Source organism: Gorilla gorilla, chromosome 15 (assembly GCF_029281585.2).
Source record: "Gorilla gorilla gorilla isolate KB3781 chromosome 15, NHGRI_mGorGor1-v2.1_pri, whole genome shotgun sequence".
In the NCBI taxonomy this organism is placed as follows: Eukaryota; Metazoa; Chordata; class Mammalia; order Primates; family Hominidae; genus Gorilla; species Gorilla gorilla.
In genome coordinates this window covers 71,660,436-71,685,374 of record NC_073239.2, presented here as the reverse complement: position 1 = coordinate 71,685,374, position 24,939 = coordinate 71,660,436, and the positions used below count along the sequence as shown (strand labels likewise).

Below are 24,939 nucleotides of genomic sequence, written 5' to 3'. Positions count from 1 at the left end.
CACAAGGGCTCACGTAGGGGTGGTCCTGGTAACTGCAGATGGAAGATCAACTCCCATTCACCACAGCAAGCCAGACTGCTCTCAAAAGCTCTCTCCCTCCAAGATATGACTGCACCCTTGGTCTCTGAGGGGGAGAAGAGGAAAGCCAACTGAGGGGTAAGAAGGTACCCACTCTTCACTACTGAAGTGGGAAGGAAAATGTTCCTTTCAAAAATGAAGAGAAGTTTAGCAGCACTGTCAAGGTTACAGAAGCTTGTCTTTATTTCTGGCCAGAGCAGAACAAGCAGCCCAACTCTGTTCCAGCCTTTGTGCAAAAGAGAGCAGGAATGGTCTTGGGCCTCGTTGGAGCTGGATCCTCCTCAGTGTGCTCCTTGATACTGGGAAGTGTCCATGGAGGCCTCTGGGGAGGCTCCAGGCTTGTAGGAAGCATATATGGATCCTGGAAGGTGAGAGGTGGCCTATTTTGGAGTAAAATACCCACTTTGACATGTTAGACACAAAGAGGGCCTAACCTTCTCCCCGCAGTTTCCGTTAGAGATGACAGGTGAAAGTGCTGTTTTAAAGCAGCCTGCTTTGTGTCATTAAACAGTGGCTGTGTCCATATCAAAGGCTGCCCTTTGTGTGCCTGCACAGTCCTTAAAGCTTCAGAGGAAAATACATGCTTGGTAAGGAGTGGAGGTTAAAAGTCTCATGACTTTTTGAATTTGGGGGAATCCTGAGGACTTGCTTTTCAAAGACCTCAGGGCTCTCAGCCTATCAGAGAAGAGTTAGCACAACTCCTGGCCCAGGAGCACTCATCCCTGTGGGTCATATCTTGGCATTTGGAAATTAAAAACAAAAATAAAGCACATTTATTCAATACTGGCCTTCCTTTAAGTGAATTCGAGCAGGCAGCTAGAAAGTCAGCATCAAGAAAATAATGACCAGTTTCAATGACAGCCATGCTGAAACACGTCCCAGCCACTCACGGAGCTGTGCCACTCCCACTCCATCACTCAGACCTCTGTGACCCTCGGAACTGCTCTATCTGCAACCTTTCTTACAAAGGTTTCTGACAGATTCCTTTTTCTTAAAGAGGATCTCACCTCTCCATAATTTTTCCATTCTCATTCTGGAGAAGCAGAGGTTCAAAGGTCTACATTTCAAAAACAACTGAAAACCCCAAACCCGCTATTTCAGAGTAGACAACATATTTCCTTTACTACAGAGAGAAAAAGTTTATCTAAGTTTCATCTAACGAAAGTCTCCTTAGAAAAGGCAAACAACATATTTTCACAGTCAATGGCCCCTCCACTCTTAATTGCTATATTTCCATCAAGGTTCCTGGAGCCAATTGTTTCTTTTTCTACTTTTATCATGTTTATACACAAATAATACATCAGTTTCAATGACTTCTACATTTGTGTGCTAACATAATGCCAAACATCATAAGCATACTCAGTTGGTGTTGATTCGTAACAGTGAGGCTGAAGCTCGCAGCAAAAGAAACAGAGTGCCAATCTCTACCCCTCTTCACACAGGCAAGTACAACAAGAAAGTCATAGAGCTCCTTGCTTCCTAGGAGCCCACATCTATGGCTTTTTCTACCCAGCTATCTGGAGTGAAGTCCCTCAGATGAACTTGTCTTCAGGTAAGTGTCATATTATGCTGAAACTGCAGGCGAGGAGAGGAAGTTGGGGCTGTTAGTGAGGCTGGGCCAGCCAAGAGCATGGTGCACTGTGGGGCCCACTGAGGGGGTTGCACACCTCCACTGGGATGTTCTACAGTTCCCACACTCACCAGACCCCATGCTGCCCCCCCATTCTATTTCTCCTCCTCTATGTCCTTTGCCTTAGATGACACCATGGCTTATCCATATGTCCCAGGCAGACACCTGGGCATCATCCTAAATTTCTCCTGCTCCATCACTGTCTATTCAATTGGTTACCAAGCCCTCTCAGCTCTATCTCATGAAGAACCCTGAATACTCCTTTGTCTCTATTCTCACTGCTGCTTGCGTCGATCCCACTTCCTTTTCCCCCTCAATTACTGAAACATCCTCCACCTCTCTGCTGGCCTTCAAATCTGGACTCCTCTGTCCCTTCTGCACTTTGATGTATATTCCACTCTGCTTTGAAGGTCATATTTCTAATATGTAGACCTAAGCAGGTCATTCTGCTGCAGAAGTTCCTTCAATAGCTTTGGGATAAAAAAGAATGTCCTTTGCAAGGCCCAGGGTCTGGTTTTTCCCTCTCCAGACCTCTTTTTCCCATGTGCCCTTAACACTCAAGCCATGGGATCCACTTGGTCAAGCACCCTTGTCACTGTGATTTCGTGAATGCTGTTCCCTCTGCATAGAATGCCCTTCCTTCACTTACTATTTGGCTGACCTGTAGTCATGCTCTGAGACTCAGCTCTAGGCCTCTCCTCCTCTAGGAACTTTCCTTGACTTACCTCCACTTTGAATGAGGGTCGTTCATGGTGCCTGCCCTGACCCAGGGCAAGTCTTTAAGACAGCATATTTTCATAGCAGGGCACTTGCATTAAGTGCCTGTTTTTTGCTCATCTGATAGTGATTCGCTTCAGGCAGGAACAGTAGCTCTCACCCCTGTCTGCCCAGAAACTAGTTAGTCCAAAGTTTCTCTCAGCAGGTGCTCAAAAAAGTCAACTGACTTGAATGAGGACAAAAGTAACCTGTGAATGAGTCATTTCCCCTGCTCTTTCCTCCCATATAATGCAGCCACATCATTCGTCATAGCTGTGGCATTTTGTTAAGTCTTAGCATGTTGGGTTTATGTACCATCTTTGAGAACATGGTGCTAATGTAAGTGGGAAACGTGCATCTTCTGCCAAACGACTTCTATACTTTCTCTCCAGGAAATTAAGAGAATGTCTTTTCTCTCTCTCTTTTTCTTGGCCACCTGAAAGCCTTGTATGAGACAAGAGGCAACAGAGCACATTCCACTCATGAGTTGCCCAGGGAAAGAATGGTATTACTGTTGAGTACCAACTCACAATTGAGAATCTTTCCTCTGAGATGAGTCACAGTGAAGTTTTTGAAATGAACAAACACAACTGGATGTAGAAACCAAACCAGCCTCCTTAGTCCAAACATGTATAACCAGTAGCCTCCACAGGGAAGGGTAAAGGGAAGAAAGTTCCTATTTCAGTTGCTTCCCACTTCTCTTGGGTTAGTTTCAAGCTAAATGGTGGATCTCATTTTTTCTTTAGCTTGAGATATTAGCGTGAGATCTTTACCTCAAGAGACATTTAATCTGTACTTTGAAGTCTACTTAAACCATAAGGATGGACATTTACTAAAGAAGGAAAACCAAAGCACTGTGGGCAGATGTCATTAATCCTTTGAGAGTAGGAGCTGGCCTGCTTGGGAGAGAACTTAGTGACAGTCCCTGGCAGGGAACGCTAACACCAAGACAAGAAGCGGGCTTGATCCATGCATGGGAAAAACGCAAAGAGCAAGAATGCTGGACCATGAGATTTATTCCATACCCTTGACCCAAGAGGCACACTCCTAACGGAGGATGTGTAGCCAGACCTGGCCAGTCTAGCTAGATGAAAGGAAGGAATGGATGATTACCACAGTGTTTCAGAGAGATATTCACAGCTGTTGGCCATAAAGAGGAATTCACACTAAATAAAGTTCAAGTATAGTAACTTTTCATTCTTTTCCCAAGGTGCACGATGAGAGCAAGACACATTCCATATGGATTTGAGAACTCTTCCAAATTCTACTAAGCTTTCTTATTGTTCTTCTAAACTGGATGTTTAACGATTAGAATAATAGCATTAGATGATGGCACCCCAAAGTGGACCAGCAAGTACTTTAAAACAGCTGACACTCCTGCCAAAGGGCCTGGGTCATAGAAAAGAAAGATTGTAGAGCCAAGAGGAAGAGTCAGCTCTTTTACAAAGCACCTCACTTGGTTTTATATCTCATTTCTTTATTTTTATTTTTTATGTTTTTAGTTGAGATGGAGTCTCACTCACTCTGTTGCCCAGGCTGGAGTGCAGTGGCGCGATCTTGGCTCACTGCAACCTCTATCTCCTGGGTTCAAGTGATTCTCCAGTTTCAGCCTCCAGAGTAGCTGAGATTACAGCTGCGCGCCACCACACCTGACTAATTTTTGTATTTTTAGTGCAGAAAGGGTTCTGCCATGTTGGCCAGGCTGGTCTTGAATTCCTGACCTCAAGCAATCTGCCTGCCTCAGCCTTCCAAAGTGTTGGGATTACAGGCGTGAGCCACCGCACCCAGCCATATCTCATTTCTTTAAAAGTGTGAATTATTTTGAAAATTTAAACCAGCACCTGCTCTTAGACACGGAGATCAAATGACAAACCCTTGGGTTATGAGCAGGGCTGCTCCTTGGGTGCACTCATAGGAAGTCGTTTTGAATAATATCTGGTGGCGGAAGAGTCCTCAGCAATGGCATCTTGCAGCCAGGCTGGGGAGGGACATTTCTATTGAACAAATACTGGCCCGTGACACTTCGGAATGCTAGTGTTTTTGGGTGTGGACATTTTTTCTGTCTGACCTGTCAGCTAAACTGCAAATATACTTTTCCAACAAATAGAATCCTTCATCATCTATAATGTTTCTTCCTTCAAACTTTTTTTTTTTTTTTTTGCCATTTAACTTGCTATTGACTTTATACTTGGAATCCCAATCCAAGGAAGTTCTTGGGAGAAGGGAAATTCAATAGGTCAGAGAAGGTGGAAATACAGCAGGCCATCAAATAACCTGTTTTCTGGCTGCACCCCTTGGGCCTATAAAGAAAATCCTGGATATGAGATCTTGTCTGTGTCATTTTTTTCTGACTGAATAGGCTCTGAGGAGACAGTTCTCACCAATTCTAATGAAAGGAATCACAGAGGCTTAGATATGGTATATTCCTTAACCTTTGCAATATTTTGGCTTTTGTCCTAAAATGGGGATAGGGCATTTATTCAACTTTTCTTTCATTTCTCTTTAAAAACCTGTTATCTTTATTTCTCACCTCAAAATGGCAGCACTCAATGAGCATACCTTGACCTACTTTGGGAGAATGTCGAAAGTGTGCATAAGGGCCTCAAAAAAAAAAAAAAAAAAAAAAAAAAAAAAGGAAAGAAAGAAAACAAAGTAAAAGGAAGAAGAAGTGTCCAAAAACCAGACAGTGGAATCAGCATTCTTCTTTGGGCGAGATCTTTCTCCTGGTGAATGGCCCTTCTATAGGATCCTCCTTACCCTTCAAACACAAAGGCCAATGCTTCCTCCCCACAGTTACCAGCTAGAACCGCAACATAGGCTTTCTTGGAAACCTGTCCAGACACTGAACTTTACCTGGAAAGAAGCTAGTTAAAAGCAACGGCTGTCTCAGCCTCCCTTGGTCTTTCAGCTATTTTGATGCCGATTGACAGATGCCAAGCCAGTCTACCTAGAGCAGGGTTGAGCCTCACCTGCTGCGCATCACCTGGGGCTCAGCTGCTTAAACACATAACCATGTAGCATAAAGTCAGAAGTGGGTTTTGCTAGTGCTCCAAAATTGTGATACAGTCCCCTGAAAACTCTGAAGTAGAAAGAGGACATACATCCCCTTCGTACCCAAGTGACACATGGCTTTTGCTGCCTGTTATATACCTTTAAAGACCCATTTGTATCAGCATTAAGACACATCCCCTCACTCTGGGCACTCAGCACTGGAACCATCAATGAAATGGGGGTGGGATGGAGAGGACACAGGCCTAAGCAGGAGGAAGATTCAAGGAATGTGCCAGGGGAGCAGCTTCTTGTCAGCCTCATTCCCAGAGTTGACAGGCTCCATTTTTTCAGTCCGGTGCTCCCTTATAACCAGTGGTTGGGCAGTCATGGGCATGCTTTCTGTGCCAGGCTTCCGTGAAGGGAGGGGAATCAGTACAGAGCTTCCTATGTCAACACTGATCATTCACAAGGGGAAGATCGGAAACAGCAAACCTCAGGACTATTAATGCCAGCAAACAGGGTGTTCTCAGAGCCTCCCTTCAGCATGCTAGTCCCCAAAGCATGAGTGGTTACTGTTTCACCATCTAAAATTGTTATTAGTGTGTCTCTGATGTGCATCTTTGCCTAAGGGCTTCCCAGCCCTTGTACAAGTGGAGTCTAAAAATATAGCATGCACGTATCCTCTTTGTACCTATCATAAGTAATTTGGAAATCTATCTCCTGATGAATATCTTTAGAAGAGGGTAGATTCACAAGGCAATGGAGGAATTTATTTATGCTGCACAAAAGGCCTTTATCACCTGTATGCAAATCTGTTATCAGGATTAAAACACTGTTAGAGATTCTCAGTGGTATTTTCATGTCCCTTAAATAGATGCAGAGGAAAGGGTTTAAAGGTTTCTTTGGATATCAAAGAGAAGAGGAGAGAGAAAGGAAGCACTACTGCAATTCTGCATTAACACAGACTTATAAAGGAAAAAAAAAATCCCGTGGTTCGTTTTTCTGAATTACTGACAGGTCCCTGGCCACAGCAATGAGGTACAAGGTTGGAGCAGCTCAGTAGCTTTACAAACAGAAGGTCCTATCACCATTAGCTGTGACTCATTTAATGGTCTACAAGTCACTGCAATGCAAAAAAAAAAAAAAAAAAAAAAAAGAGAAAAAAAGAGAGAGAGAGTGTGTTGGCCTCTCTTACTCTGGTTCCTATTTCCCAGATTTTGGCAAGAAGCACTGGAAGGGGAATCTGAGCCCTTTCTGCCATGGTCAACCTGGAATTCTGGAAGGGACAGATCAAATGCGTAAGCCTGGGGAAGGGGTGGGCTCTTTCTCTCTTGCTGACTACCTCTCTTTTTTTACCCTCTGGTCTCCAACAAAGGGAGGCGCTCTTTCCCCAGTGGTTTCTCATTTAGTCACTCACCTTTCATCCCACTACCTTCTTCTTGGAATGTGTTACGAGCAGTGGTCTGATCTTCTAAGTGTTCACTCCCACCACTTCCTGAAGAGGCTACACTGCTTTGTGGAGACAGGGGGGCATGATCGGATGGGAGGCACTGGGGTCCTCTAGCTCGTAAGTCCTCATGAGACATCCATCCATGTCCTAGAGGCTGGTTTGGCACATTCATGGGTGGGGTAAGGGACACAGATCGTTTCAAAGGGCTGTGGTGTGCCTGGCCTGAGAGAACTGGAAAAAAAAATAAAATGAAATAGGTTATTCCCCCCCCTTTATCCTGGGACACCGAAGAACCCACAATACCTCTTAACCCTGAGAGATACCACTAACTGTCTTACAACTCCATCCACGGTCACAGCAGGTTGAATACAGGCCTGGCATGGTCGTTTTCTTCAGGTGGTTTAAAAGGATGCAGTCTGTCCCTCTCAGTGGGTTATGTTTCTCCAAGGAGGCCAAACCTATAGTGCCCACACATTGGTCCTTAGCCTTTGTGGGTCTGGATCTGCTTTTGGTTCTAACTCTAGAAATCAGGATTCATAGGAATGGGTCCATAAATCAGGCAAGGCTTGATAGCCATATCTGCCAAAAGCAAAAAGAACATGTACTGGACAAGTTTGTTGCTGTTGTTGTTTTTTAAACAGAAATTCTGACATTACCCATGTTGTTCAGGAGGACATCTTGAAGGGCAGCCAGGCTGGCCATTGTTTGGGATCTTTGCAGGGCTGAACCAGAAGAAGGTGGACTAATCTTTCCAACCAGGATTCAGGGAACTATGGCCTCTGCAGGGTGGTATGGCTCAGCAAGGGCCCCAGTACTAACATGACCTCAGGGTATGGGGCACTGCAGCTAGCTGTGGGTGAAAGGGCTGCTTCTTCTAGGGCCGATTCTTTCCCTTAGCCTCACAGGTTAATGCCAAACTTTGTATTGCAAACACTTCCAGGTAACAAGGCTTTCATTCAGGAAGCTGGGAATGAATGGTTTTTACCAGCATGTTCAGCCCTTCTACACAGTGGGCAACATCTGCGCAGCCCCCATCTTTAATTTCTTTTCCAGAAAACTAGGAAAAAGCAACATAACTCATATAACTAGCCAAATTAAATTGAAGTCATTCAAGGGAGGGATTTAACAAAAACCAACACTGAAGGAGCCGATGTTACCCTTGGTTGGTTTTTCTGGTGTGTAAAGTGACAACTTTACAAAATAAGTCTATTCATAACATTCTCTCAGCACCAGTTCCTGACAGGTCCAGTTTATTTTGACTGCTGCTGTACTAACATGGAATTCAGCCACATGCATTTTTAAACATTTTTCAGGGAAGCCATTAAATTCCATCTCAGGCTGTATCCCCATCCATGAGGCATTTGCTCTCCCAAATTTAGATGAGCATTTCTTTGTGGGTGTTAATCTGTGTTTTTCAGTAAGCAGACCAGGCATCTCAATGGTGAGAGGTCCTGCTTTTGGTTAAACCGTATTTCTGGTAGGGCAGTCCCAACATAAAGGCCTGGGCAGATTACTGTGTTCCCTACTTCAAAAGATAAAGAGCACAGTCAAAAGGCTGGATGTTTCCAGAAAGTGTGTCTGGGGCAGTAGTGGGCTGGGTAAGCTGCTGCCAGGCAGCTGGCAGTCACCAAGCCTGAGAGCCACGGAGCGCAGGCCTCTGTGGTCAGTGTTTCCATTTGGCCTTGTGTGGCCAGAAGGGCAGCCTTGTATGTGAAGTGGGGACAATAGGAAGGGCTAGAAACCTCTTTATGAATGAAAAGGGAGGACAAAAGAGAGCTAATGAGTTTAGTATTAGTAACCTGAGAAACTTCCAATTTGGGTAGATTCTATCAAAGGCAAGGAAATGTCATCTAAATTAAAAATATGCAAAGGGAACATTGTTTAAAAAATATCGACACTAACAGGCTTAAATGGCTTGCGTTGCTACTAAATAGACTAGGGAAGAAACTATTTAAAAAGGCTCCCTGGAAAATGCATTGCTACCTGGTTGGACCAGAATTAGCAAGAGGAAAAGCGGGGGAAAAGCAGAGAAAGAAAAAAAATAAAACGAAGCAGCAGCAAAAATGAAAAGAGAAGCCAATAGGAAGAAAAGCCAGACATCCAGAAAATCCATTTCATGCCTGTCTAAGTATTTATATAAAATTGGGCAGACTGTTTAGGGCTGCCCTGAGTGCTGGGACATTCCAGCTTAGACATCTTTGCTTTCTGGTACTTCTGCAACCGTTTCAGACTATCTGGTGGATGCTTTGACTGGTGCCTGCCAGGTGTACCCCAAGTGGAAGTGGGGGTTCCTCCGTATAGCCAGGATTAGAGTCAGTCTGAAATCACAGAAACAGGGCTTGTCAAAGAGGGACATACAGCTCAGAGACAGTGGAACCCTTAGTACCTGGGCTGGTTAGAGGCCATAACTGAATAGGTAACTAATCGCTAACCACGGGAGGTTACTGCTAGGATAGTCCTCATCTTCATATGGATGCTGAGAACAATACAATATGTACACTGTACTTGAATCCCATTATTTCATGGAGCCAATATGCTTCTTTCCATCTGATTTTTTTAATCCATGCTATCTCCTCCACTGAGGGGCATCCTTGGGGAAGCTGTCAGTTATCCAAGGACTTCACTGGCTATTGAGATTGGAGCTAAATGTTTAACTAACTTAATGGACTTACAGGGATTTGTACATAGAAACCTACACCCATTTCTTCATACTTTTCTGAGCTTAACTGAAGTCATAAGGGATATGATATGAACTTGGCCTCTGCCTCTAAGGAAACATCAATTACACCTGAGGTGCCAGGGTCTTTTCCTGATGACTTTCTATAAAGGGCTCATACCCTCTATATCATAACGAACACTTCTTGGTTCCCACTGCTGCCACCAAATTCAGGAATATCTCCGTAGGAGCCAACGTGCTGTGGCAACCAAGCACAATGCCTCACACCAAGCTTCTGATTTGCAGACAGGGCCGTGGGTCTAGAGCCAGGCTGAATGCCACACCTCAATCAAAAGTCGTGCTAGGTAAATGCCTCTGTTCTCCAAAGGAACCAAGGCCTGGAGGCAGTACAGGCTTGTATTCTTGTGGGAAGGAGACTAAAACAGGTGACAGGTGCCTTGGCGACAGTGCCAATTTGGGGTGAAGACAGATCTTCAGGTTTAGGCAATGGTGACCACAAATCTGATTTTGTTGTTACCTCTTGTGCTGGAGCACTTTGTTTGGCATAAAGTGACAGAGGAAATACTGTCATGGGCAGAAAGAGGCTACAAGAAAATAGGCCATGCAGTTGTGGAATTGACGAGGGGGCCAGTGGCAGAGTAGCAGTGGTTGTTTCATCCCCAGCCCCTCCCCTTTTTAAACTAAGAGATCTCATTTGAAGTGATGACAAACAGAGGGTCATATGGACATTCGGGCAGAAGTTTTTTTTTTTTCCTATGAGTAGGCGGGAAGAGTAGTAAATACAGACTTCTGAGAAGCTTAGCAGTGTGGTGCTAGCTGCCCCAGCATGTCTCTAGCCAGAGGCTTCTAGATGTTCTTGCTTGTGGACTGCTGTGCAGTAGACAATGGCTAACAGTTCATTCAGACCTCAGCTACCCAGAAGTCCTATTCAAATGCTGCCAAATTAAGTATACCTTTAAAAAAAAATCTCAACCTAGATTAGAAATTGGCAAGTCCAGCACAACTGAGGTCCTCAATTTATACTGCATTTGTGACTTTCATAATAGTGCGGGTAGAGGGACAGCATATTTCAGGATGGGTTCATTATATTGAAAAGCATACTGAAAATTACTCAGGGGAACAAAATTGTGCCTTTTTCCTCTTAAAACATGGAAACCAACATTTAATAATTGTATATAGTATGAATCCAAAATTGCTTGTATTTTTAAAAACCTCTATAAAAATTTTAGATCCGTATATACACATATATATGCCAGTATGCACGCATGCATATATCATTAGGACACTAATTTTTGGAACTTTTTAAATTCAAATGAATCAGAAGTAAATAATAAGTATTAAGTAATTCTAGTTGAAATATGGAAACAGCAGTTAAAAGCAATCTTGCTACAGCAGTCGGGCAGTGTGATGAGAGTTCAGAGGTTCTTATAATCTTGTTTTAAACTTGGTCATACTATCAGGACCAGTCAACTTTTCTGACCTCATCTAACCTAATGATTTTTTCATCTCCTAGCATCTTTAATGAGAACTCTTTCAGCACCTTTTACGGGGAAAATATGACACCTGGCTCTGCATTCTGTTCATTTAAGTATTTTCTTTAAACCCTGGGATTCAGATTTCTTTCCCACTTCCTTTGACCAACTTTGACTCCATCTCGATTTTATTTATTGAAATAAGAGTCAGGAAAAGATGTTTCAGAATATTTAGTACTCTTTAAGGAAAATTAACTATAACTACCTTTTTTCTGCCTTCTAATATGAGAAATAAGGGGGTTTATGGACGGAAGAAAGTCTGGGATACTGGCCCAACTATCTCCTTGGTTCATTGTTAGGTTAAATACATACCTCACTGTCAAGGAGAAAAGTGATCCACATAAGCAAATAGTCCAGATAACTGAAGCTTGAGTCTTACACCAAAACTTTATCCCAACAAACTTTAACAAAGATTTGTCAAAGATACATCGCGTATTTCTCTGCTCTCTTTAAATTTACACGCTGAATGCAGTTTATGCTTTAAAAATTATTTAAAGCACAATTTTTAACAATTTATAATAAATTAAATGATTTAACAATTATTTAAAGCATGCTTTAAAAATGTTATGAACATATATTCCTAACATTTTAGAACTGGAAGCCTTCTGAAAGAATATAATTTAGTAATGCCTAATCTGGGAGCTGTGGGTCTCTGGGTAGTAGAAAGACCCCAAAATCCCTACGTACACCAAGCCTTGTTAGTGGATGAAATACTATGTCATGGATGACTTTTCTACATATAGAGAGGGTATTGGAATTAATACAACAAATTAATATAATGTAAATTAAACCTATGCTGAGTACATAGACCTTTCGTCTTTTTTTTAAAAAATCAGCAGATTTGAAATACAATTGTGGTTTTAGTGGGGACCCCGATTTTTAAATATTAGCTATTAACTTACACCGCTCATGTGTACTCTTGGCCTAGCACACTCATTTGACAGAGATGATTTGTTGCTTTATGCCGTCTTTGTTGAGTGAGCCTTCAATGGGCAGTCTGGGTAGCCTCAGGAACCTGTGTGTTGTATACCTTCAATTGTTCAACTATCTCCTCAAATTCAAGCCAACCATTATTTCTTTTTGCTGTCACTATGTGTTTTGAACTATTTCCAGGCTTAGCATTTTGTTTTAGAGTCTAGAAGCTGAAGCTGCTGAAACTGTCAGAAATTTGACTTCCTTTTGAATAAGGGCATTAAATATTCCTACACTCCTAATATCATTCTCTATACCAAACCAAATTCCCTGGGTTCTCAACCCAAGGTTGGGTTCTGTGCTCTCATCATGCCCTATGAGTCCAGCCACATAGAGATGATTTGCAACTTTAATCTTTTTTCCTTCTAAGCTAGTCTCTCTTCATTTTTAATTCAAGAAGCTGCCTTTCTCATAGAAAAACATACGCTTCATTAAATTTTCAAATTTCAAGATGCTCACATGATATAATTCAATCCAAATAGCTAGCACAACTAAACCTTATAAAAATAAGTCATAGCAATTTAGGGGTTTTAAAATGTAGAATGAGGATGCCAAGTGTTTGCACATTATTTTAAAATATCTTACAATATTCTTCTTGAATTAAGAGGTCCTGGCCAATTCCCTGTGACTCAGGTGATGTATGCTGTGTGTCCACATACTTAGGACAAAGCAGGGCAGAATTTTACTTCTATGTTGCTAATTTTACTCATCTGTTACTTTAACAATATTTTCTAGGCTCATTCCCAAAAGAAATTCAGAAGTATCAGTAGAACCTTTGCTGAAAACAAAAATTTGAGGCTTCACAGCATATAATTCTTAAGTTTTGCTGCAGGAGATAGTTTGATACTTATCAAGTCTAAAGAAGAAAAAGCTCAGCCCACTGCTAGCTACAAAAAGGTGATTGTTTCAAAGGAATTGGGAAGGGGTGGGTGTTTCTGTTCATTTTGTTAGGTTTCGGCCTGCTTCTCAGGGATATTCCAGTTTCCATCCCACAAATTTTTTCGATAACACCAGTTTCAGAGCATCTAAGAACCACTAAAGGCTTTCAATTTTCAAAGAATGTTCTGCTAACACCACTTGTATAAATAATTCCAGGCATTTGCTTTAAAAAAGCCAACATTTTAAGCAAGGCTCAATGGTGAAATGATATTACACCCTGGATTCCTCTTCTTTAGTTGGTTTTGTGGTGTCACAACCAGTAATCTGAAGCCCTGTGGTGGGAATCTTTGGAGAAGAAAAGATTAATAGTACTTCAAGAATACATTTTGAAACATAAAAACCAGAGTATTTGATCAGTGACATCATGCAAACAAAAAAAAAATAAATAACACCAGATTTGTGTAAGTGGGGTAGAAGGGAGAGGAAGAGAGGGGAATATTAATCACTAAGGTTAAAAATAACATGCTCTGTCATCACTGCTTCAGGGAATAGATTAAAAGCCAATCTGAAAGGTTAAAAGCCTCAACTCTGCATGCTTGCTCTCTGCTTCTTGACCAAAGGCTTGAAAAACCAGTGCTTAGAACATCTGGACACCAGAAGACGATTCCCCTAAACAGACTTTGGACTCCACCTCATTCCGGGGGAAGAAGAGAGAACATGCTACAAAGCAAAGATGTGGTTGGTGGACGGGATGTTCCTGACAAGCCCAAGGAGGAAGCCACACACTTTCGGTGAAAAGAAAGTGTATACTTGCCTATGCAAATCAGACCAAAGGGAGACTCTAGAAGAAGAAAAAGCTGCAAAGAACATCACAACAGGGATGACAAATACACACAGCTAACTTCCTCTTTCCCCCATGACATCTCGTTTTTATTCAGCACTGAAATGAAAGCATTCTGATGCAGGGAAAAGCACATGGGGAGGCTTTCCTAGTACCGTGAGTCCTTGTCACTGGTGTCAGCTCTTACTACTCTACAGATGGCTCAGTTTTTGGGCAGAGCAAAGATGTATGTTTCTGCCTTCAAATTATCACTTAAACATTTGAGCTTTTAAGAAATAAATTAGAATGCTTCTGGCAGACTTTTATTATTGCATTAATCTTTGGTATATTTCATCTGTCCTCTTTCGTCAGCTTCTATAATGGCAAAACTGGGTGTCATCCAGTAGAAAATCTATTTTAGATAACGGCTGTTTGACTTTACATTGTCATTATTTATGAAATACCTAGACAAGAAGCCAATATGTATATACTTTAAATAGAAATCAGTAAATTTCATCCACACTTAGCTTCAAATCAAGAAATCCTAAAAGGACACTACCTCAATCCTCTCATTCCATACTATCAAAACCAATGACAGCTTCCATCAACTATGAAAGCAATTTTCCACCTTTGAAGCAAATGTGTAGGCTAATTCAAGAAACGATGGGATCAACCTGGCTATTTTGAAGTCTCCTTCATACTGGGTTAACTTCTACTTTCCTGTACTGTTTCTTTTTGTATCTACCATTATACTAAACCCTTAAGTTTGTCCATGAATTTCTATCCACATAAAATGAAGATATTTCTAGAAATGAGTTTAGGCAGAACTGTAGAATTTTATTATTTCACCAAGTAGGGAAAATAATGGAGTTAAGCAAGTGGCCAGGAGTGAATTTAAGCAGATATTTCCTTTTTAATGTTCCCACGTATCTGTAAAAATGCTCCAGTCACTGTGTGTAGAGAAGCGAGATAGTAGAGAAACTCAGGAAGCTAGATGACAAAAACTTGCCTCCTACCCTTTTCTTAAAAGATAACTCTCAAATTGTAAGTGCTGTTTCATCAGCTCACATGCCTATGCAGAAGGTGCTTCTGAGGTTTATGCAATACAGCATCCATCCCGCGCTTAATAGCACCACCTAGACTGCTACTGAGTGTGGGAACCAGCAAGACCATCCAAGTTTGGAACTTCAAATAGCCAGGATTTCATGACTGAGCCACCAAGACCCCCTCAGAGCATCAGTCCCAAGGAGATGGCCAGAGTCGCTGAGCAAATCATCAGGGTGTCCTTTTACACCTTGTTACTACCAGCACTTGTCAAGAAGAGCAGTGAGTCAATTGCTTGAATGGAGGTACCAAAGGATATTTTAAAACTGTGTCTACTAACTCCTGTCTTGAGCTGAACCACAGGCCAGGTCTTCCTTCACTGCCACTGAAGCTTAAAGGCTCCCAGATAACATGGAACAGTGGCTCTCACTGATCAGGTAAGGACAGGCATCATCAGAGGATGCCTAAATCCTACGGTCAGCAGAGCCTTGCAGCCACATGCATGACTAGGATTTCTCTGAGTATGAAACCCTAAACTCTGCCTTGATCAAACAGTATTTTCTTCTTTTCTTCCTAGTTTCAGGAGAAGGGCTGTAAATAATTAGAAATGTGTTATGTAGCCCTGACTAATTCTTAACTTAGCTCCTTGATAAAAGGAGGAGAACAGCAGATTCTCAGCATGGCAGTGAGGAGGGCAATTTACTGATTAGGGAATTGGTTCTTGTTTTCATTAAAGCATTCAATCTACATGTCAAATGCAACAATACACATAAATGACCATTCAAAAAAAAACCAGAATTTGAGTTTACACTACTAATTAGATGATTTTTTTTGTTGTTAATTAGGAGAAATTGGATGGTTTAGGCTCTCCTGGCTCCTTAATTATATTTGATTGAATTGCCATGTGATTCAGACAAGCTCCACAAGATTCTGGAGGCTCCACAACACCCCAATTCCCACTTTCACTTCACCTTCAGCCTCTTACCAAATTCTAAACCATCACAACCTTACCCTGTGGGTGTTGGAACATGGTGAGATTGGTACTGTGTTTGTAAAATTGATTTACTGTGGTCTGTAATTACACATAACGATTTGAATTTTTGACTTGGCACTGCATTTTTCATTTAAACCGTACCGTTCTTCTCTGCCCCAGAGAAACAGCATTTACGTAATTGCTCTCAACTCATCTACTTGGGTATTATAAATCAGTCGTGCAATAAAAGACTTCCAGAGACACAGCAAGCTCGAGGTTCCTGGCATAATTCAGCGCCCAGGACCGTTCCAGCTTAAGGACAGGAATTGAACAGCATTCATTTCTTATTGGATATGAAATGGAGAGGGCTGTCTGGAGCTACAGACCCCGGCAGCAAAAAGAACAGGCTGTGAGGGTGATCAGGAGGGCTGGGCTGAGCCCAGATGCCAGCTCAGATCCACAGGCTGGGCTCCCTTTGCTCCTGTTTACTGCTGGTTCCCCCTCACCTGTTATACAAACTAGGTAGTGTGTGTGTGTATGTGTGTGTGTGCGCGTGCGTGTTCATCTACATGTCTGTATACCATTGACCCTCATTATTCATGGATTCTATATTTGTAAACTCACATATTGCTAAAATTCATTTGGAACCTGAGTCAATACTCGTGGCCTTTTCATGGTCATACACAGACACAAATACAGTAGCCAAAAATTCAAGTCTCCCCATGCACTTGCTCCCAGCTGAGGTGGAGCAAAGTGAAGTGCTGCTTTCTTGTTTCAGCTCTCTACTATAAACAAGTGTCCTTTTTGTGGTCTATTTAGTGCCATATTTTTCACATTGTTGTCCTTTCTGTTGACAATTTCACCATTTAAAATGGCCCCCAAGGCCAGGTGTGGTGGCTCACCCCTGTAATCCCAGCACTTTGGGAGGCCGAGGCGGGTGGATCACCTGAGGTCAGGAGTTGGAGACAGACTGGCTAACATGGTGAAACCCTGTCTCTACCAAAAATACAAAAATTAGCCAGGCATGGTGTTGAATGCCTGTAATCCTAGCTACTCGGGGGGCTGAGGCAGGAGAATTGCTTGAGCCCAGGAGACAGAGGTTGCAGTAAGCCGAGATCGTGCCACTGCACTCCAGGCTGTGCAACAGAGTGAGACTCCACCTCAAAAAAAAAAAAAAAAAAAAAAAGAAGGCTGTTGTGATAAGCTTCATTCAGGTATGAATTACAGTGTTCTTTGTTGTGAGTTCAACATTAATTAATCAATAATATACATTAAATAAACTATCTTTAAACAGAAACACACATAAAACAACATTATGTATTGATAAGTTGACAAAAATGTGACCGAGGACTTGAAGGAACCTAGCCCTGTATTTTCTCTAGAAGCAATCATTCAATATTCAGTAATTCAGTGTTCACAACAACTTTATAGAATGCAATTACCCTGAATGAATAATAGACTATCTGTACACATAAATACAAACTCTTCACTCCACCTTCCATCTTGTGACCTACCACAGTTTTCTCCTAGACCGGTGGTTCTCAACCTTGGCTGTACACTTAACTTCCTTTGAGCCTTTAAAAAAAAAAAACCCGATGCCCAGGTCCCATTCCAGAATAAGTCACTGAGAATCCCTGCAGCAGGGTCAGAGCATTTGTACTTTTAGATGCACCTTGGTGGCTTTAATGGATAGCCAGGGTCAAGAACCACTGCACTGGGCTGCCTTCCTGCCTCAGTACTTTCCCCCAAACTTTGTCCCACATCTTGGACGGTCCAAACCTCCCTAGATTGGCTGTTGCTTCTGCCTGGTCTTAATAAGATGCCTCAAAAGAATGAGCATCTTGTTTTGTTTTCATGGGGCTTTTAAAAGACAAAATTCATATCCTCACTTTTCCCATCAATGATTATCTTATTTGCTTTGGATTCCCATGCAAAATTCTGTTCAGGTTCTTTAGCTCAGGGTTGATCACTCTTGCACTGCTCTCTAGATAAAGTAAATGATATTTTGAACCGGGGTTCCAATCCAAATGACACCTGGTCAGGAATTCCTAAAGACTCCCCAGAAAAATATTTTGACTCCTGGGCAATAGTGCTTGCCTCTTGTTGTGGTCATTTTCACCCTTGTAAGTAGGAAAGAGAGGGTCAGGAGTCAGCCTCAGGCCCCATTTGAATGTGAATCAGCTGCAGAAAGCTCCAGGCACATTTTCTCTTAGTCTGGAAATTCAGCTGGTGAGAGCATAACCAACTCACAAATGGTAAAAAATTGCATTCTAGATCCATGGACAGGTAGCACTGGCATCACCTGGGATCTTGTTAGAAGGGTTGACTCTTGGGCTTCACCCCAGACCTCCTGAACCAGGAACTGCATTTTAACAAGACCCTAGGAGATTTGTATGTACATTCAAGGTTAAGATGCTCTAACTACATACGCAGCTCTTGCTGGCTGATACTTGTTCTGTTGACATTGGGGTAGGCATCAACCAAAACAAAAACGGACTGCTGAAGGGAGAAGAATTTGGGATTTGAGCTGGAAGTCATGTGACCCTTCTGTACTTCCGTACCTAAAGTTTTCCCCATTAGTAGATAACAAAGGCTACATTATGTGATTATTGGAAAAAATCTAATCATTTAATGCACATTAAAATGTTTTGCATATTGTAAAGTGCTCTAGAAATATTAGTTGTTAGCTGTTAGAGTAAGAATAACTTGGTATAAACCAACACTGCTAATGGAAAAATCATCTCAAAAGTACTAGCTAATCTAATGACATTCATGCAGCATTTTCAGCCTATTACATGTGGCATGAAAAATATATCTATGATTACTTGATAGTGTTTCACAGATTTACAAGAGGTAAATTTTCCATCATGGTCTGTCATACTGAAGAGAAACTTCACCTTGCTCTTTCAAAATCTTTACCTATACTGACAAACTTCTGCTTTTCCTGGTAAGAATCTTTTTTCTTACCAGATTCAACTTGGTTTTTCCTTTCCTCTCACACATTTTAAGTGTCCACATTTCATGTGTATTTTATGGAGGGTCAGGAGATGTGAATCACCTCCTTTTCCACTAAATTTCAGTGCCCAGAACTCTTCATGAGAGCTTGTCTTTGTCCTGACATTTGTAAGCAATACAGATTGACTGAAATCCTTATTAAAGATTCTAAGTACCTCCATTATTTTAAGAAATTCAGGCTGAGAACCTATTACGTGTCTGGGTAACATTGGGTTCCTCATATGCAAAGCAAGAGGTTGGAGCAGATGAATTCATTCATTCATTGGATATTTGTGGAGTGCCCACCATGTGACATGCCCTAAAAGCTTGAGGTCACAATGTTGAAAAAGGCATTACAGCCCAGTGGATGGTCTCTCAGCCCCTCCTAGAGCCAATCGCCTGTGATGCTGTTAGCCTATTTATGCAGTGCGGTTCTCTCTCACACCCCAGCTCATTTGGATGAGATATTATTGTCCCCACGTTATTTCTCCATATTTTAAAGTCTGCCTTATGATACCAATAGAACAGCCAGTTAGGGTGTCAGGGTAAAGAAGCCAGCTGTTCACAAGGGCTGGATTCTGGAGAAAGGAATGCACCAAATTATACCGTTCTTCCCTGTTCCCAGCTCTCCTAATGTCTGGTTTTTCCTGCATATTTAGGATCTCATGGAAGGGTAACTGAATGAATGAACTCTCTTTTTGCTGTTTCCTCCTTACCTGCCCTGAGCTGGGGATATTGTACTGCTATTTTCCCAAATGCAACCCAAAGACCCACCTGTGAGGCCCACTGTTCCCAGTCCTTTGGCCTCCAAAGAGGCCGCAGGAGAGTGCACACAATATCATCAGCTACCATTTGACAATGCCGACTATGTGCCAGCTTCTTGGCTAAATGTGTAAACATGTTGTTCCATTTAATCCTCATTTAATGCTCTCTGAAGCAGATTCTACCATTACCCTCTTCCCACCCCCACTTCACAGATAGCAAGCTGAGGTGCAGAGGATAGCTGACTTGTCAAAGCTCAGACAGCTGAGCAGTGGAAAGAGCCAGAGTTCAAAATCCAAGGTTCTCTCACTTGCAAGCCTGTGTTCTTAGCCTGACACCGTGTTGCTTCTCATGGCAGAAAGAACTCTAGGCTTAGCTACTGACCCGGACTCTGAACAATCGATATTCAAAATCCTGAACAAGTCCACTAGCTTTTCAGGGCCTCAGTATGCTCATCTGGAAAATAGTTACAATAATGGTAATACCTTATTCCACCTACCTACTGGGGTTGCTGTGGGGGTCCTATGAATAGATGCGTCCTGCATTATTCCTTCCTTCCTTCCTTCCTTCCTTCCTTCCTTCCTTCCTTCCTTCCTTCCTTCCATCCATCCATCCATCCAATATTTGCTGAGCATCTGCCTGGTGTTGGGCATATGCTAAGCACTAGGAAGGATGACAATGAAGGCCAACTAAAATGTATGGGAAGATGCTTTATGAAATGAAAAAATGCTAATTGTTAACTTCCCAGAGAGTTAAGCTAACCTCATTTATTCACTCATGTAATGAACAGTGAGCATCTCTCTGCATAGGTACTGTACTAGTCGCTAGGGATACTGATGCCAAAAAGAGCATTCATAAAAAACAAGGCTGCACAGATGCAAACAGTATTTTCTATCATTTATTAAGCCATCACCTTCTATCATTCAGAAACACGCAGCAGCTAGAAGCCGCAAGGCAGTGTTAATATTCTAAGTAACACTTTCCATGAAGGTGAAGAATTGCTGAAGGATGTAAAAATTTTAGGCGATTTCAATTTCAATTAATTTGCCACAGTATCTCTAGGACTAATGAAAGTTTTTGAGGAGGTGGTAATGCACCAGGACCAAGATGCCTCTCTGAATCCTCCATTTTAGAGGGACAGTATCGGGGGATCTATATGAAAGTCAAAAAAACTACTCTTGCTTCTGTGGTAAACATATTGTTTCCCTGTCTGCAAGTTGGCTATTCCATGCAATCATTTACAATTCATGGCTCTGAGTAGCATAAAGATTCCCTATAACTAAATTAGAAATCACCTGCCCAACCACATGGAAAGCATCTCTTTTTCATTTGGGCTTTCCCCAAATGGTGCACAAAGCTTACGGTTCTGCTGTTCTGTGGGTGTTCTGAGGGCAGGGTAGGCAAGCATCTACACAAAAAATCAAACCAGAATCTTTTAAATTCAAATTAAATGCTGGAGGAGCAGCAGACCTAAGAGAAACACCTAGATGGGTTTTTTTTTTCTATTTAAAAATATAAGATAACCATAATGTCTCTCTGAACGAAAAGCTGTGCTTCAAGAATGGTTCTCCCAGAAATGAACACTGACTCACAAGGTACCAGATGGGGTCGGTATAGAGCTTTTCATTCCTGAGTCAGGCTGTCAAGGTAATTGGCAGAGAGCAATGCCAACATTTTATTGAAAGTAGAAGTTGTTGCTATTGTTTATGTGTCCAATAGAGTTGGTCCTGAGGGAATTTAAATGATGGTGCTACATTTCTTGATCCCTTCCTCCAAGAACATTACTTTCAGAAGACTGGAAGGTATAGGTAACACTGCAATTTGTCTCCCTCATGTATTTACCCCCGAGTTAACTCAAAATCCCAGAACTTTAAAACAGGAAGAAACATTAAATATATGATTAGATGAATATCATCTAATCCACTCCCCTTGCTATTTTATCAGTTAAGGAATCAAAGACCTAGAGAGATATGGCAATTGCCCAAGGTCACTTAACAAAGTTGATGTTGACGCTAAGACTTAGAACCCTAATGTTTTTGGTCTTCATCCTTCACAGCATATCAATGGTCATTAGTTTTCATATCAGTATCTTTTTGACAAAGAAGGGTAAAAAAAATAAAGTCTGTGATCTAAAGTAGATAATTCCTCATTTAACACCAGAGCTATGCATTGCAGGACCCAAATGTTGAGGCCTATAGATTTGTACAACAGCTTGAACAGCATAAACACAGCAGGAAGTAGGACATCAAATAAACAACTGTATGCCAGTGGGGTTGTTCCAGAACCAGAGCTGTCACATCTTCACTCTGGGCTGGGATTTTCCAGGTCTGGGCACTCTGAATACCTATCCTTCTCATATTAGCTGTCCACCACCTGAGACATATTATGGGACCTTCTCATTTTTGCCTAACTGGTCAGAGGGACTGCCACCATTGATGTGAAGTATTGTTTGTGGACTGGAAAAAGCAACATCTTCTTCAGCCAAAGCTGAAGTCGCCATGGAAGACTTATTTCACCATTAATACTTAATCTTTTTAATCAGTTTAGGTTGTATTTATTTCTGTGATTTTTATTATGAAAATATATTTATGCAGAGGTTTACAAATGGGATATTTATATGTAGACTGCTAGAAGCCATCATTTATCTACAAAATGCTATAATACAGTGTCCAATTTGTCATTTAAAAAGACTGGGCATTTTCACAAGGATGTCACTATTTCTAAGACCTAGGCCCTAGAGATAGTTATTTATTATTTGCTGGCACTTTAGAACTAAGCAGAACAGCAGAATCTCTTATTTTAGAGCCTCAGAAAAACTTCGGGGATCATTTAATTAATCTTTCCATTCTCTCCAGCCTAGTTTCTGCATAAGACAATGGAAACTGAGAGAAGGAAAGTGACAGGCTAAAGGTACCATTGCCAATGAGAAGAACTGAGCTCTAGTTCTAGTCTTCTTCCATGTGGCAACGTGATCTTCAGGCAGCCCCTTACCTTCCAAACGCAGCCCTCATTTTAACTATTAGAAATAGGCAACATCCTATTGATAATGAGAGTTATGGTGGGAAGATTACTATCAAGAAAAGTAAGAGCTTGAAGACGAAGCTCTTGAGAGGTAAAAGCATTTCAGACACTCCCCATTAAAGATTTCTATTTAAGAGAGACAGATTTATCCCCGTTTAAAATCAATGGCTCTGAGTAGCATAAAGTTTGGTTTCATTATCTAACCCTCAAAATTGAAATAATTGTGGATAAGATAGTTATTATTTATTGGGGCGTAGGGACTACACAAAGAGATCTAAATACATGCCATTCACTGACGTGCACATTCACTCATTTATTCATTCAGCAAGCATTTATTGAACATCTACAATATGCCAGCCAGAGTTTTAGACAATGGAATGCTATGGTGAACAAGACCAGGTTCCTGACCTCTTAGAATTTATATTCTAGTGGAGGAGATAGATAATAAACAAGTAGACAATTAAAATAGACTGCCAATTTATGCGAATGTTATCTCTGTTCCTTCTGAAAACTCACAAAAATGACAGCAAAGGCATAAACTCACGAGGACAAAGAATGCAGGAGAGAAGATGATAGGAAATGAAAAGGTTATCAACACACCACTTGAAGTCAACAAACTGTTGTAAGCTGGAAGACAGAAGGACATGAGGGAACTGGCTCAGAAGACCTGAGAAAGGTGGTGTGTGTGCCCATAGCAAGGGAAAACATGGCAGTTTATGTGGTAGAACTTCCATGAAGCTCAGGACTTGGAGAGCAGGTACCTCTGAAGGCAGGGGTGCAGGGAGGGGCTGGAAATTGCTGGTTTGGGGAACCTGGTGCTAAGCCATTCATAGACAACCTGTTTTTGCATTGGGTTTCATGTGCAGAAAAAAAAATAGGTTTGTTAGAATTTATGTATAAGGTACAGAGAGATCCTCAGATTCTCCCTTCTACCCTGCTCAGCAAGGCAACTGTCATCTTAGCACCTTACTCCTAACAGGCCCTAGGACCCTCGCAGTAAGGCTTATATCCCTCAGGAGGAGGCTGGTAATGGGTTTCTTTAATGGTAACGGACTAGTCCATGAGAAAAGAATTGCAGATGGTGATATATGTGAGTCCCACAAAAACAGCCAGGTTAGGTTCCTATCTGATCTCTCTGTGGTGAAATCTACACACATAAGGTTCTAGGTCCCTTCCTCTTAAATAAAAGGAAAGTAAGAATCAACAGATAACTGAGGAATGCTTATTTGAGACAGAGTCCAACACAAACAGAAGAGAAAAAACTCCAAGAAACACAGGCAATATTGGGAACAGAAGAGAACTCCAAAAATCAAATGTGATATCTTCAGAGACATTAGAAAAGATTTGGCAGTCATGAAACAAGAACAGAATGCAATACAAAAAGGAACCTTAAAAAGACAAAAAAGAACTCTTGGAATTTGAAAATATGATAGCAGAGATCTAAAATTACATAGTATGTTTGAAAGATCAAGTTATATGAATCACCTAGTGAGTAGAACAGAAAGATTAAAAGTAAAACAAAATAGACAGGAGAAGAAACATTAAGGAGATTAGAAGATCAATAGAGAGGAGCTATTATCTAATTTGAAATTCTTTAAAGAGCGAGGAAGAAAATTAATGAGAGGAAATTATTTTGAAAATTCAAGAAAATTTTCTAGAGCTGCAGAAGCAAATATTTTAGACTAGGAGAGCTAGACTGAGGGTAACTAACACAGATGGGAGTAGGAGAATAGAAGGATGTCTTCAAGAAAAAGATTGTATGTAGACCCAGAGAGGACTTTCACAACCGCTTATGGGTGGCACTTAGTACTCCTTTTTAAGTTGATGAAATCAAGGCCAAGAGAGGTTAAGCTATTTCTCCAAGGTCGCACAGGTAGTAATCAGTGGAACTGGGACTCAAACCCAGGTCAGTCTCACGCCAACATGTGTGCTCTGAACCACAACTTGATATTGCCCAAGACCTTTCTGGACTCTGATTCTGCCATTCAGTATACTAGCAACCCTGCCAGCTCTGTGCCATCAACACATGTTCTGGAATGAAACAGTGTGTCACAAAGAAGGGAATGTTGAGAAATAAGGGGTCATTTGTCCTAATTCTCCCTTCAATCCTAGAAACCAGGCCGCCTCCATTGCTAGATTTGGGAGTTGTGGATCAGAGCTGGAACAATTTGGGAAAGTCAGACTCAACTTTGAATGATAGGACTTGAAGAAAAGCAAACTTCTCCAGCACCAAAGGAAGCCTTCAAGTCTACTCTGTCACGGGCTTAGGGCTGTGATTCCCAGTGGGACCCTCATGACCATCATGGACCCATTTTAGACTTGGCAGTGGGGTCTACACAATTGTGTAGACTTGGCAGTGG

At 41.6% G+C, this 24,939-nt stretch overlaps 1 protein-coding gene across 8 annotated transcripts in view; it reads right to left on the bottom strand.

Moving 5' to 3' along the window:
- Positions 1 to 24,939, bottom strand: part of SAMD4A (sterile alpha motif domain containing 4A) — a 225,604-nt gene that overhangs the window by 49,150 nt on the left and 151,515 nt on the right. For 6 of the 8 annotated variants that reach the window (XM_055361408.2, XM_055361409.2, XM_055361411.2 and 3 more), the window contains one exon: positions 6,873 to 7,136. The exons of the other annotated variants lie outside the window; for them this stretch is intronic. In XM_055361408.2, coding sequence (XP_055217383.1) covers positions 6,873 to 7,136 — 264 coding nt within the window. The remainder of the gene's footprint in view (positions 1 to 6,872; positions 7,137 to 24,939) is intronic. 8 annotated transcript variants of the gene reach the window in all.